The 13,870-nt window shown below is 37.1% G+C and overlaps 3 protein-coding genes across 4 annotated transcripts; all 3 read left to right on the top strand.

The window, feature by feature from the left end:
- Positions 1 to 236: 236 nt before the first annotated feature.
- LOC145901955 (alpha-L-fucosidase-like) lies at positions 237 to 6,187 on the top strand. Its single transcript, XM_082989774.1, has 7 exons — positions 237 to 579; positions 676 to 808; positions 3,463 to 3,673; positions 3,842 to 4,022; positions 4,408 to 4,484; positions 4,647 to 4,770; positions 5,110 to 6,187. The coding sequence occupies exons 1-7, from the start codon at positions 268 to 270 to the stop codon at positions 5,542 to 5,544; spliced, it is 1,473 nt and encodes a 490-aa protein (XP_082845900.1). The 5' UTR covers positions 237 to 267; the 3' UTR covers positions 5,545 to 6,187.
- Positions 6,187 to 10,611, top strand: LOC145901953 (alpha-L-fucosidase-like). Its single transcript, XM_082989772.1, has 6 exons — positions 6,187 to 7,227; positions 7,495 to 7,627; positions 8,086 to 8,296; positions 8,798 to 8,978; positions 9,182 to 9,382; positions 9,582 to 10,611. The coding sequence occupies exons 1-6, from the start codon at positions 6,199 to 6,201 to the stop codon at positions 10,023 to 10,025; spliced, it is 2,199 nt and encodes a 732-aa protein (XP_082845898.1). The 5' UTR covers positions 6,187 to 6,198; the 3' UTR covers positions 10,026 to 10,611.
- On the top strand, positions 10,610 to 13,804 carry LOC145901956 (alpha-L-fucosidase-like). Of its 2 annotated transcripts, none has more exons than XM_082989777.1 (7): positions 10,610 to 10,722; positions 10,891 to 11,029; positions 11,279 to 11,411; positions 11,806 to 12,016; positions 12,109 to 12,289; positions 12,496 to 12,696; positions 12,911 to 13,804. In XM_082989777.1, exons 3-7 carry the CDS (start codon positions 11,312 to 11,314, stop codon positions 13,352 to 13,354), a joined length of 1,137 nt encoding a protein of 378 aa, XP_082845903.1. In that variant the 5' UTR covers positions 10,610 to 10,722; positions 10,891 to 11,029; positions 11,279 to 11,311; the 3' UTR covers positions 13,355 to 13,804. The 2 variants fall into 2 exon arrangements, with proteins under 2 accessions (XP_082845903.1, XP_082845902.1); XM_082989776.1 differs by having other exon boundaries at positions 10,874 to 11,029.
- Positions 13,805 to 13,870: the final 66 nt, after the last annotated feature.

Here is a 13,870-nt window from a genome sequence, read left to right as displayed (position 1 = left end):
ATTTAATGCAATTTGTATGCAAGGGTGTTATTAAGATCTTGTGTAAAATAACTTTGTACTAAACTTTAAAAATTTAAATTGCGAAATACAATAGTTTCGATTCCTAAACATTTACTGATGCACGGCGGTGCAAATGTTTCATGAAATGTATGAGTTAAACGAAATACATGATCTAATTTGATTTTGTTGACCTATCTGGTTAAGGTAACTCTTATTGTTCTGCACTGTACAGAGTTTAACTGTCATTATAATAAGAAGTAAGACAACATGCTTGCTGTGACAAGCATCTGTGTTTTTGTTCTATGCCTTGCAACTGCAAGCAATGCAAACCAAGAGTTTGTAATGCGTGAATTGCAAGTTGAAATGGAAAAAACAGATAATATTATTTTCGAGAAGGAAATTATTGAAGAAGTGGAGATTAAGAAAGCAAAAGTGGCCCAATATCAACCGACATGGGATTCCATTGACAGTCGACCTCTCCCTAGTTGGTATGATGAAGCAAAATTTGGTATTTTTATTCACTGGGGGGTATTTTCTGTGCCCAGTTATGTGAGTGAATGGTTCTGGAATTATTGGCAGGTAAGATTTTCCTGCTCATTTGCTTCCTCGTATAATTCCTTATCATTTTAAATTGGAAAAATTTTCTTTTTTATTTACCACTTTGTATGTTTGCAGGGTGAGAGCCCACATGCAGACGTTGTAAACTTCATGAAGCAAAATTATCCACCAGATTTCACTTACCCAGATTTTGCAAAAGATTTTACCACAGAATTTTTTAACCCAGATGACTGGGCGGATTTGTTTGAGGGTGAGTCAGCAAATGTTAATGTTAAACAACTTTTTTCAGGTCGGAGTAGAGTTTGGTAGATAATGAAAATTTTTCATAAATTTAGATTGTTTCACAAACAAAATCATTCATGTAAATCAGGGGTTCTTAAACTGGGGGGCGTGGAAGGTTCACAAGGGGGGCGCCAAAATTTTTAGAACAGAAACCTTTAAATTGTAGCAAACATTAGGCTGTTTGTCGATTTAATGCAATTGCAACAGACTCTTAATATCAAATTTTCTGTGACGCAATAATGCCGTTACTGTGACGCATAAATGGCCATTATATCGACGACAGTAGTTTTGGCGTACTGGCTTTTTGCCTAGTTGTTTTTTGTCATCTATGGTCGACGCTGATTATTTAACAGTTAAAAACATGAATGTTAAAAAAAGGAAGTACAGTGCAGAGTATTTGCAGTTTGGGTTTGCTGATGCTACGTCTAAAGGTCTGGTTGTACCACAATGTGTAATATGCTTCGAAAAACTTAGCAATGACGCTCTGAGGCCAAGTCGCTTGCAACGCCATCTTGATACAAAACATCCCAGCTTGAAACAAAAACCGTTGGTATATTTTCAAATCAAAAAAGATTCTTTTAAGAAATTGAAAATTGTGGGAGAGGAAAGCTTTTGTCAAACGTCATCTGCTGAGGTAGTAGAAGCCTCTTTTGAAATAGCGTACATGATTGCCAAGGCAAGAAACCCCACAATATTGGCGAAGCTTTGATCAAACCATGCCTGCTAAAAGCAGCCAGTCTTGTGCTGGGAGAGACAAGCAGCTGGAAACAATTTTACTATCAAATTCGACGATTAAAACACGCATCGATGATATCGCCAAAGATATCGAATTTCAAGTTTTTGAAAAGATTCAAGCATCGCCTTTCTTCGCTATCCAATGTGATGAGACCACTGATGTTGCTCAGTTGTCCCAACTACTGGTGTATGTCCGCTTCATCGGAACCACTTCAATTGAGGAGGAAATGTTGTTTTGCAAACCCCTTGAAACAACTACCAAAGCAGAAGATGTGTTCGAAGCTGTTGCTTGTTACTTTGACAACAACTCTTTGAGATGGGAAAACCTGGTAGGTGTTTGCACTGATGGTGCCCCTGCAATGCTTGGTTGTCGAAGTGGATTTATTACAAGGATGAAGGAAAAAAGTCCAAACGCAGTCGGCACTCACTGCGTAATCCACCGGAAAGCTCTGGCATCCAAGACTTTACCATCTGCATTAAACCATAAGCTGACAATTGTCATAAAAATTGTCAACTACGTCAAGGCATGTGCTGTCAACACGAGGTTGTTTGCCAAGTCGTGCAAGGAAATGGATTCGGATCACAAGACTCTGTTGTTTCATACTGTTCGTTGGTTGTCAAAGGGAAATATGTCGGCTCGTGTTTATGAGATGAGAAAAGAAGTGAGTTATTTCTCGAAGATCACGATAAACATGATCCATTGCACTCTTTCACCTCAGACGGCTTTAAACTGTCATTGGTATACCTCGTTGACATTTTTGAAGCCCTCAATACGCTGAATCGTCACTTGCTAGGAAAGAATAGCAACCGCATTAATCACACCGATATCATGCGTGGTTTTGTAGCGAAACTGGGACTGTGGCTTCGTCGAGTTCAACGTGGGAACGCGGCTTCATTTACAAACCTAGATGCAGCCCTCGATAAAAACGATGCTGACCTGAAGGGCGAGCTTAAGAACGAAATGGAAGCGCATCTTCAACTTTTAATTGTTGAATTTGAACGGTATTACCCAGAACTCGCCAGCACTGAATTGCCAGATTGGAAGGTGACTAGAAATCGTTTTCGTCTCAATGAAGACCTTCTTTCGGGTGATTTGCAGGAAGAATTCTTGGAATTGAAGTTTAACTCGACCGCAAAAGACGACTTCGAAGCCATGCCTCTCACCGATTTCTGGGTGAAATACGTGCGGTTGTACAGGAAAATTGGCAGCGTGACATTGAGCACTCTACTTCCATTTTCTACAACTCATTTGTGTGAAAGTGGGATACAACTCATTTGTGTCTGCACAAGTGTAAAGACAAAAGCACGCAACAAACTCGACTGTGCAGCCGATCTGCGATGTGCATTGTTGTCCACAAAGCCACGCATTAAACACCTGGTTTCAAAAAAGCAATCCCATCCCTCCCATTGACGAGTGATAATAAAAATAAATAGCTCAAGAGTTGATTTTGAATTGTGTATTTTTCGAGTTGTGGGGGGGTCGCAGGATTTGACAAATAGTGTTAGGGGGGCGCGAGCAAAAAAGTTTAAGAACCGCTGATGTAAATGGATCGTTGATAAAAGTTTCTGTTTTGTTGTTGATAAACCCAATCTGAATTGAACTTGTCAGTTAATGTTTTTAAAGTGTGGTATGCATTCCATCTGTGGGATTTGGTAAAATTGTGTTTGGTGGCTGAGGTGTAAGATGTAATAAATCAATCTTTTCATCTGCCTATCTATGTCCATCATAACCAGGACTGTCAAGCCCTGATTATTTGTAAGATTTGTTTTTTTAAACATTACCTCCATAAAAAATTTAGAAGCAGAATTAGAAGAGATTTTGTGGCGCAGTGGTAAAAATGCATTTGCTTTTGATGAACAATATAAGCTAAAAATTATGCTCCACAGAATCTGGAGCCAAGTACATCGTTCTAACGAGCAAACATCATGAGGGTTTCACTAACTGGCCCTCATCTGTCTCCTGGAACTGGAATGCAATGGATGTTGGACCTCATAAGGACTTAGTTGGGGAACTTGCCACTTCACTGAGAAACAGAACCTCTGTTAAGTTTGGACTTTACCACTCATTGTTTGAATGGTTTAACCCTCTGTATTTGAAGTAAGTTGGTGTCATAAGAAGATTTTTTTGTCATCTTTGTCGAACATGAGATTAGTCGTCTTTAACAAAATTAAATAAAACTCCAGAATTGAAAGATTGTGCCTCATTTAGACAACAGCAAATAAAAAAAATGTTAAAATTTTTTGTGTGTAACTTGTTTTCTTTTAGTGACAAAGCTGCCAACTTTTCCACTCGTGACTTTGTTAATGACAAAACCATCCCTGAACTTTATGAGATAGTAAATACGTACCAACCAGAGGTTCTGTGGTCTGATGGTGACGCAGGACCGGTTGAGTATTGGAATTCAACAGGATTTCTTGCCTGGCTGTACAATGACAGCCCTGTGAAGGTGGGTCATGTTTGTATCTAAGCATGTGATTCTGTGTTTGTCGAAATGTTTGTAACAATGGGTGACATGCACAGAAACAGCAGAGCAAATATTTAATTACATTTTACTACCAGTCTGTTTTTATCACATGCATGAACATTTAACAATGGCATGACACATAATTGTGAACAATGATTTATTTAATGGCACGTTGCAGCTGTTTCCATGTGACAGATTGCAGCAAGCCAAATTCTACCATTGCTGCACTGAATGCAAAATCATGTAACTTGTTTGAAGTAATGTGCCTTAAACACATTTACAAACACTACTTTTAGAGCTTTAGTGACCATACCATGTATGCTAAAGACAGTGTGCAGCCTTTGTATACATATATTGTTATGTTTAGGATACAGTTGTGACAAATGATCGTTGGGGAAGTGGATGTGCCTGCCACCATGGCGGATACTACACGTGTCAAGACAGGTAATGGTTATTCAACAAACCTAATTTTGTAATCATGTTTTTTGCAAGCTTTGTTTAAAATACAATTCATGCTAACTGGAAAAAAAATTTTTCTTGTTTGCTTGATGTATTTAAAAAATCTTAGTTACTTGATATATTTAAGTATTATTGCAATGTTCTCAGGTACAACCCTGGAAAATTGCAAAACCACAAATGGGAGAATTGCATGACCATCGACCGTAAATCCTGGGGTTACAGAAGAGATGCACGCCTTGACGACTACCTTTCTATTGAGGAAATATTGAGGGTAATTATGGGTTTCCTTAGTGTTACACAGCATTTTACTGTACAGCTCACGCACCGGACATAGTTTGGTGGCAAAAAATGTTTTTTGCATGTTGTGTTTTTGGCAATTTCCCTAAAGGTTACTTAAATTTTGTCACCCTGGTTGAAATTGAATATTTCACTAGCTCCATCATTTTTTATCATGTTTACATTTTAAATTTAAATATTGCATTGAAAAATTGTAAACCACCTTGTAGCATATTAAAAAATAACCTTTTTCCAAACAACAAACAGCCACACTTTCACATTGAGCTAAAAAACTATTGTTATTTAAATTTTTTTTTAAGATACTGTTTCACAGACATTTACATCAACTATCAGCTGTGGTGGCAACATGTTAATGAATGTGGGCCCAACAAAAGCTGGAATCATCGCTCCAATCTTCCAAGAAAGATTACGTCAGATGGGTAGTTGGTTAAAAGTCAATGGAGAAGCCGTTTACTCGAGCAAGCCTTGGACGTCCCAGAATGACAGCCTCACCGATGGTATTTGGTACACAACAGGGAACAAAGGAGCAGTTTACGCTTTCGTTCTTAGTTGGCCAAGTGATAACCTGCTAAAGTTGGGGAGTCCTGTTTCAATGGGAAGTGACTCCAAAGTTACCATGCTTGGCTGGTCAACCCCCCTTGCCTGGTCCGTCTCCGGGAAAGAAATCCACATTTCATTTCCAGATGCAACTGTGGCTGAGCTGCCGTGCCAGTGGGCATGGGTTGTGAAACTGGAAAACTTCAAATAAATTTGTGTCTTTCTAAAGTATTGAAAAGGTTCTCATTTTGAAAAATTTTGTGCAGCAATTTATATCTTCCTTAATACATAACTGAATGTGCTTGTGAAATATGCATTATGTTACAAAATATTGAAGCAATTTTATTTAAATTGTTTGTGCAGTGGTTACAGTAGAGCATTTTGATGTCTGTTGAAATTAGAATAAGTGAGAAGTGACATCAGACTGTAAGGTTTCCATAAAGTATTTTGTCGATGAAAGACAATAATTCTCAGTGATTGCATTTGCAAACATTATTTCTCACTGTTCATGTGAATCAAACATTGTTTTTATTTAGTTAACAAATCGTGAACACTTAACTCATAAATAAACCTTTCATTGTACAAGTTCACTGACTGTGTGTGTATCCTGCTTCTGCTTTCATGGCAGCCTAGATAACTGTTTATTATAATTACATTGTCCCAATGTTTTAGTGACAAACTGTTGTTTGATTTAAAAACAAAAACTTGCTGTACTATGATTGTCCTTTGCTTTTGCCCTGATTATGCAAATTTGCTTTACATTTTTGCAATAGCTGTTGAGTTTTTTTTGTATGTGGAATTCTGCTAAACAAATATTTACCCGAGCTTCATTTCATTTTGATTTTTCACAGGAATGTAGGATAGGATGAGAATGTATCGTTTTGTGAGACGGTTTCGCCTCTTGTTCATTCTTGCAGCAGTCACGGTTACTGGACTTCTGTTTGTTTCCACGATCAGTGGGAGCGACGAAACTGCTAAAGTTGACCCCAAACACGATGCAAGGGGTCAAGGTCAAAAATTTATTAAAAAACCAAAGGACGAAGAAAAGTCTGTGGAAGTATTTGAGGATGAAGAATTGCAAGTGTTTGGAAGACTGAATATAGAAAGTCAACAGGAGTATGCTAACGAAGAAGGAGATACCTTCAATATGCATCCTGCTGTAAACAAAAAAGAAGTTCCGAAAATGAATGTGGATCAGAAAAAAAGTGGAAGTCATGATGATGGTAACTTGCAAAAACTGGAAACTCAGTTGAAGCCAAAAAAGGTGTCTGAAGTTCAACAGAAATTCCTGGAAAATGATAAAATTAATAATGTGCAAAAAACAAGTGAAGCTAAAGTGCAAAAATCAACAAAACCACTGGGAAAAAGTATCACTAGAACAAGTAATAAGGAAGAAAAAATTCCACAAATGAGGAAAGATTCTTTAAATGATGGAAAACTCAATGCCATAGATATATCAAGACAACATACACCAGACAGTGCTATCAAAATTCAAGTGGTCGAAAAAACATCGAATAAAACATACGTTTCCAGTAAGGTCAGAAATGATAAACATGTTTATCCCAACAAAACCAAGCCTATAGTTGCAAATAAGAGCAAGCAAGTTAAAAACATAAAGACCAAACCAAAAAAGCTTTCGAAATCAACAGCTTTACCAGTTAATGGTGCAGTGCAGAAGACTTCCAAACCAAAGACAAAAAAACTAGCCTCAAAATCAGGGAAGATCGGTAAGACTGCAAAAAGGCCAAGAATCCGTTATGAACCAACGTGGAATTCAATCGACAAGCGCCCAACACCTGCCTGGTTCGACGAAGCAAAACTCGGAATATTCATCCACTGGGGGGTGTTTTCTGTGCCGAGTTACATCAACGAATGGTTTTGGTGGGAATGGAAAGTAAGTACTCACCATACTCAAACTCTTACGGTCAAATTTCTATGAAACTAAAATTGAAAATTATCTGTAAAGGCTAGGTACAGTTTTAACAAATAAAGTTTAAACATATACAGTCTGTTGCTCCAAATCCTGCTGTCATTTCTTTTTTAAAGTGAATTTTTTTGATAAATATAGTTTTTAATGTCACATCCAACATGTCACATTTTTTATTTTGAAACTTAAAAACTGCTTTTGGTGAATGCATATGTATCCAACCTGCCTTCTCAGGGACCTACTCCAGAAAAAGCTGCAGTTGATTTCATGCAGAAGAATTATCCACCTGATTTCACCTATCCTGACTTCGGCAAAATGTTTACAACCGAATTTTTCAACCCTGATGAGTGGGCTGAACTTTTCCAAGGTAACTTGCTGTGATATTAAATGCTAATAATATAAATTGTATTATATAGCTGTTGCTGACAGGCACGTTGCATTTTAAGCAGTCTGTTCTTCTGGCTCAATTAAACATATAGTTAAACGTATACATGTACGTTTAATTGTGCCAGAACAACAGATTACTTGAAATGTAAACTGTGTTTTTTATCATAAGGTTTACTGGCGTTGCAGCCAAACTGATTTAGCCACTTTTTACGACTTGTTGCAATGCCTTGGCTGCGATGCCAGTGAACCTTCTGATCGAAAGATCACACACAGTGGGGGCGTTGTCATTCCATAGCATGTAATACTGTGCTGTGTTTTTCCAAATTGTTATTTCTGTGGGTTTTTGTTATGCAACTCTTTTTTCTGACTGTTTTTCATTTCCTTTAAGTCCTTACTTTAGCCTGGCTGGAATATAATGATATTTGATGTCATGTTTAGACTCGGGAGCCAAATACATAGTTTTGACGAGCAAGCACCATGAAGGGTTTACAAACTGGCCATCGCCAGTTTCGTGGAACTGGAATTCAATGGACCTTGGACCTCATCGTGACTTGGTCGGAGATCTTGCGACAGCAATCAGGAATAAAACCGACCTCCGATTTGGACTTTACCATTCCTTGTTTGAGTGGTTTAATCAGCTTTACGTAAAGTAAGTGCGTGTTTTGGGTAATTGGGTTTGGATTTCCCTTAGGATTAATAAATTATAGTGTTTTCATTCTTTTTTTCTGGGTGGTTGCACCTAGTTTAGTGCCCAATGGATGACAGTATTTGTATAGTTGCCACCAAGTGGAAGTCTTTGCTTGGCTGTTTGGCGGGCAAGATTGTCTGTGTACATAATTCGTGTTATTGACATATTGTTTTATAAATTATGTTTACTAAATTAAGTAAAAGAGAATAATAACAGACCATCAATCTGCTGACTGTTCATAAGAAGGGTTTTATTATCTTACACTCAGGAAATTTCTTGTCGTTAGTAATTTGTAAATTACCCATCCATCAAATCAGTTTCAGGGGAAATTATGCTACGGAATAAAAACTGAACACACTACTAAATAATGACGTTCATAGTAAACAAATGTACGCAAAGTTTGTTTTGGAGGCCACAGAAAAGCATTATGTACATTTTTGAGTGTTTTATTTTCTGTTGCAGTGACAAGGCTGCCAACTTTACAACCACCTCATTTGTATCTGGTAAAACCATGCCCGAGCTGTATGAGATAGTGAAGCGTTACCACCCAGACATTATCTGGTCCGACGGTGACTTTGCTCCTGACACGTACTGGAATTCCACAGAGTTCCTTGCGTGGTTGTTTAATGACAGCCCAGTGAGGGTGAGAAAAAAAACACCTGCCAAACTTTATATTTGTTATTTATTATAAGTGTTTATTATATTTAATATAATTAACACTGGTGCACTGTAATGCTTTCAAAGCAAAGTAAGCAAATTTTAATTTAATTTATGTTTTGAGTTGCCCAACTTTTGCTTTTTCTGTGTTTTGTTTATGTTTTGATTTTGTTGCGTGTGAAATCTTAGGATTATGTCGCAACTAACGACCGATGGGGAACTGGGATACGTTGTCATCACGGAGGATATTATTCATGCTCCGATAAATATAATCCCGGGGTCCTCCAAGATCACAAATGGGAAAATTGTATGACCATCGACAGACACTCGTGGGGATTCAGGAGGGATGCCAAAATTACCGATTATTTGACGATTGAAGAGCTTATCTCTGTAAGTTTATTTGGAAAACTGCTTATGTGGTAATATTTTGACAAAACCTAAATTACCTTGCATTTAGTTGAAATTAAATTAAATAAATGTTATTCTTTGTGTAATATCTGTTTTTGCCACTTTTTTGCATTTAACTTTGCTTTTACAAGTTAATAGCTCTGATAAATGCAAGGTGTATTTGATGCTGTTTTGGTTTCAGACATTGGCATCTACGATTAGCTGTGGAGGTAATATGCTAATGAATATTGGACCGGCAAAGGATGGAACAATCGCTCCAATATTTCAAGAGCGACTTCGACAGATGGGCAGCTGGCTGAAAGTTAATGGAGAAGCAGTTTACTCGAGCAAGGCATGGAGATCCCAGAAAGATTCAACCACACAAGGAATATGGTACACCAAAAACAATGGTGCAGTCTATGCCTTTGTGCTCAGTTGGCCCAAGGACAACAACTTAAACCTTGGATCTCCAATCGGAAATCGCAACGCTACTGTTCAGATGCTTGGCTTGGAGGGTAAAAGTTTGGAATGGGAACATTTGAGTCTTGAAAATCCGAATGGAATAAAAGTGATTTTTCCCCAAATTCCTCCCGATCAACTTCCATGCAAATGGGCGTGGGTACTTAAACTTGTTGGGTTTGAATAATATATTGTGTTATTGTGATGAAACAACCACACTTTGTGATATCATGCCAGCATCTAGCTTTTTGCTGTTCCTGTCTGTATATTATATATTGGCTTTGTGTGTTATGCATTTTCTAACCTTGCCTGATCGGATGTTATTAAGTTATCACACATTTAACAAAGATTATTGTTGTTTTTTGTATCAAGTTCAACAACCACTGGTTTATGCAACTGTGTCACATGATTTTTTTTTAAATTGAATTTTGATTGATAAAAAGTGTGTTTGCCTGACCTGCCTATGCATTATCCAATCTGTTGGTTTTGACATTTTTTCTTCAAAATCGGACAACAAACTAATTGTTAACAATTTGCTGAGTCAGTTAAATCAACTGACAAAAAATTTGCTTTGCAATGTGTGTAACACATAAAAACATACAACTGCTTGTAAGATTGTGTTTTGTATTCAAGTATTTTTTGAATTTTTACTTTTCCACTGTTGAAGGTTCTAAATCATAAAAATAATTGCAAAATGTTGTGTCTGTGTACATTTTGTTCCAGTTAAAAAATGTCAATTCTAAAAACATTTGTTTTGCTTTTATGTAATTCAGGTTCTTATGGAATAGGTAGGGAAATATTGTTGCGAAATGAAGTACTTTTGTTTTTTACGCGTTGTGCTTGTTACACTGCCTGCAATCCTGTCTGCGACAGAAGGAAAAGAGGTCAGTACTTTTGACGTGGCAAAATCTTTTATAGCAATTACTTTTTCCAAAAATGCTGTGACAACAACTCAACAAAATAACTTTTAAACTTTAAGTTTTAGCTTTCAATAGAGATCTTACATAAAAGTATGGTCGTATGATTTACATGTAGCTGGAAAAACAATTTAGGTTTGAACCAACATGGAATTCTATCGACAAGCGTCCAACACCTGCCTGGTTCGATGAAGCAAAACTGGGTATTTTTGTCCACTGGGGGGTGTTTTCCGTGCCAAGTTACATCACTGAACGATTTTGGTACGAGTGGAAGGTAAGGGTTTTATGAGTATTAAAACATAGATTCTACTTGAATGTTCTAACATTTTATAGGGTGCTGCTGGCCAAGGCGTGAATTACTTTTTTTTTGACATGTGAATTGGTTAATTCATCTCTACATAATTTGCTTACGAATTGAATTAAATTGCCATGCAAGTAAATCTGTTGCAAATATTCTTTATTTGAATAAAGAATAGAAAGTAGTCCAAGACAGTTGCTGTTAATGAATAGTTTTTTTCTCCAGGGCCCAAATCCAAACAAAGATATCGTCGAGTTTATGAAGGAAAATTACCCTCCTGACTTTACTTATGCAGACTTCGGGAAAATGTTCACCGCAGAGTTTTTTGACCCAAACCAGTGGGCAGAACTTTTTCAAGGTAACAGTTTTAACCAAATTCCATCCACCTTGACATTAAGGATGCACTCAAGCAGTGTTTCAAAGTGGTCAGAAGCAACTTTTTGATCAGTTCAGTTTATTGAAATATTCATATTGCTGGTATTTCAAAATGTATAAAGTGTATTTATTTCTCAGTGGTGGAAAATATACTTATATTAGTTTGAGGGTGTTTTTATCATTCTTCTGTAAATAACAGTCGCAGATAGTAATTTTTCAGAAACCTCTGTCTACTATCAACTAAACCTGATACACCAAAGCTGCACTGATGAGGCCTATTTGGTCGAAAGAGTGGCCCTGTCTGCAGCTCACGATAAAAAACATTATCGGCTCTATTGCTTGTACATGATATAATATAATTGCATTGTGCTGTGCAGATTCTGGGGCCAAATACATTGTGTTTACCAGCAAACACTTGGAAGGATTTACAAACTGGCCATCGCCAGTTTCGTGGAACTGGAATTCAATGGACCTTGGACCTCATCGTGACTTGGTCGGAGATCTTGCGACAGCAATCAGGAATAAAACCGATCTCAGATTTGGACTTTACCATAATCTCTGCGATTGGTTTCATCCAAAATATACCAGGTGTGATGTAATACAACATCAAATCATACAAAAATTGTGTCTTATAACCAAGGTTGGTTGAATGCATTATAACTGAAGGTTTTCTTTCACAGCGACAAAGCCTCCAATTTCACAACACAAAGTTTTGTGTCCGGGAAAACAATGCCTGAACTTTATGATTTGGTCAACAAATACCAACCTGATCTTATCTGGTCGGATGGAGATTATGGGCCTGATATTTATTGGAATTCGACGGAATTTCTTGCCTGGTTGTTTAATGACAGTCCTGTCAAGGTATGGTGGTGGGAGGTTCTTCTTAGTAATATGCTGGAAGTGATAATAAAATTATATTATCTGTAACAACACCTTTCTTTGTGACATTCATATTGTACTTGAAAGTGTAATCTTATATAACTTTCGAGCTAGGGTTGCCACATTGGGCTCAATTGATAATATTGCTACCCTGATTATAAATGCAATAAAAAGGTTCATTTTTCCAGGACAAAGTGGTTGTAAATGACCGATGGGGAACTGGTGTCCGATGCCATCACGGAGGATACTACACATGTGCAGATCGATACAACCCAGGTGTCCTCCAAAATCACAAATGGGAAAACTGTATGACCATCGATAAAAAGTCATGGGGATTTAGAAGGGATGCTAAAGTTATGGATTATTTGACAGTTGAAGAGCTTATCTCGGTACGGTTAACTTGCTGGACAGATCATCAATTTTTTTAAATGCTATAGTTTGCATTTTACGTGCAAAGCTTTATGCATGTAAAATGTGCTTTTTGTAAAGCAAAATACAGTCACAAGAAATACACAAACACGAATTCTGACATGAGTGGAGATAACTTTTTTTCTAACACAACATGTAATACATACAGCCAACTATTACTAATAATCATTTCAGATATTGGCTTCTACAATTAGCTGTGGAGGTAATATGCTAATGAATATTGGACCGGCAAAAGATGGAACAATAGCTCCAATATTTCAAGAACGACTTCGACAGATGGGCAGCTGGCTGAAAGTTAATGGTGAAGCGGTTTACTCGAGCAAAGCATGGAGATCCCAGAAAGATTCAACCACACAAGGAATATGGTACACCAAAAACAATGGTGCAGTCTATGCATTTGTGCTAAATTGGCCGAAGGACAATGAAGTTATTTTGGGTTCTCCTGTTGGGGGAAAGAATTCAACAGTTGTAATGCTCGGTTTAAATGGACAAAAGTTAGAGTGGACTAACCTCTCACTTGAAAAACGTGAAGGCATAAAAGTGATTATTCCTCAAATTTCTCCCGATCAGCTGCCATGCAAATGGGCTTGGGTGCTTAAACTTGTTGATTTTCAATAATACGTCAAATACATATATGCAGTTTCCATTTCCGAATACTTCCACCACTGTGATGATGCCTGTTCAGAAAAGATTTTTCATTAATGCAAATGCACAAAGCAGTGAGTTTGTTTGTGTGCATTTTACTCTCATCATGAATTTTATAAACATTTTTCAAAAACACGTATCTTGCAATTTGATATAAACAACCTTTTATTTTGTCAATTTTATTTCATGTATGCAGATGTGAAACAATATTATTTCCACTGTTCTCTATTGTCTGATTCATAATATGATTGTCATATGTTTTTGCCACCTTTTCTCATGAAATAAAAAGCCACACAGTTTTTGTCGAAAATCTTATGTCGTTGCATGAGATCCGAGCAGTGTTTCACAAAGGACTTTTTAATAAGTGCTTTGTAATTCTTAAGTATGATAAAATACAGTAGTGTGCGCAAGAACAAACAAAGAAATAATACTGTAACCGTAGCCTTTTAATTTGAATCTGTGGTGTGTTGCTAAATTGCCGCAGTCTAT

Source organism: Ascidia mentula, chromosome 5, assembly GCF_947561715.1.
Source record: "Ascidia mentula chromosome 5, kaAscMent1.1, whole genome shotgun sequence".
NCBI classification, from domain to species: domain Eukaryota; kingdom Metazoa; phylum Chordata; class Ascidiacea; order Phlebobranchia; family Ascidiidae; genus Ascidia; species Ascidia mentula.
Note: the sequence above shows the minus strand (reverse complement) of the source record. Positions and strands in the feature narration are given on the sequence as shown.

Bases quoted from the DNA above. Each gene is read 5' to 3' on its own strand.
- LOC145901955 (XM_082989774.1), top strand. From the start codon at position 268: ATGCTTGCTGTGACAAGCATCTGTGTTTTTGTTCTATGCCTTGCAACT. The intron at 4,485-4,646 runs GTAATGGTTATT...CAATGTTCTCAG, and splicing joins TACTACACGTGTCAAGACAG to GTACAACCCTGGAAAATTGC. The intron at 4,771-5,109 runs GTAATTATGGGT...ACTGTTTCACAG, and splicing joins CTATTGAGGAAATATTGAGG to ACATTTACATCAACTATCAG.
- LOC145901953 (XM_082989772.1), top strand. From the start codon at position 6,199: ATGAGAATGTATCGTTTTGTGAGACGGTTTCGCCTCTTGTTCATTCTT. The intron at 7,228-7,494 runs GTAAGTACTCAC...CTGCCTTCTCAG, and splicing joins GGTTTTGGTGGGAATGGAAA to GGACCTACTCCAGAAAAAGC. The intron at 7,628-8,085 runs GTAACTTGCTGT...TGTCATGTTTAG, and splicing joins GTGGGCTGAACTTTTCCAAG to ACTCGGGAGCCAAATACATA.
- LOC145901956 (XM_082989776.1), top strand. From the start codon at position 10,648: ATGAAGTACTTTTGTTTTTTACGCGTTGTGCTTGTTACACTGCCTGCA. The intron at 11,412-11,805 runs GTAACAGTTTTA...TGTGCTGTGCAG, and splicing joins GTGGGCAGAACTTTTTCAAG to ATTCTGGGGCCAAATACATT. The intron at 12,017-12,108 runs GTGTGATGTAAT...TTTCTTTCACAG, and splicing joins TTTCATCCAAAATATACCAG to CGACAAAGCCTCCAATTTCA.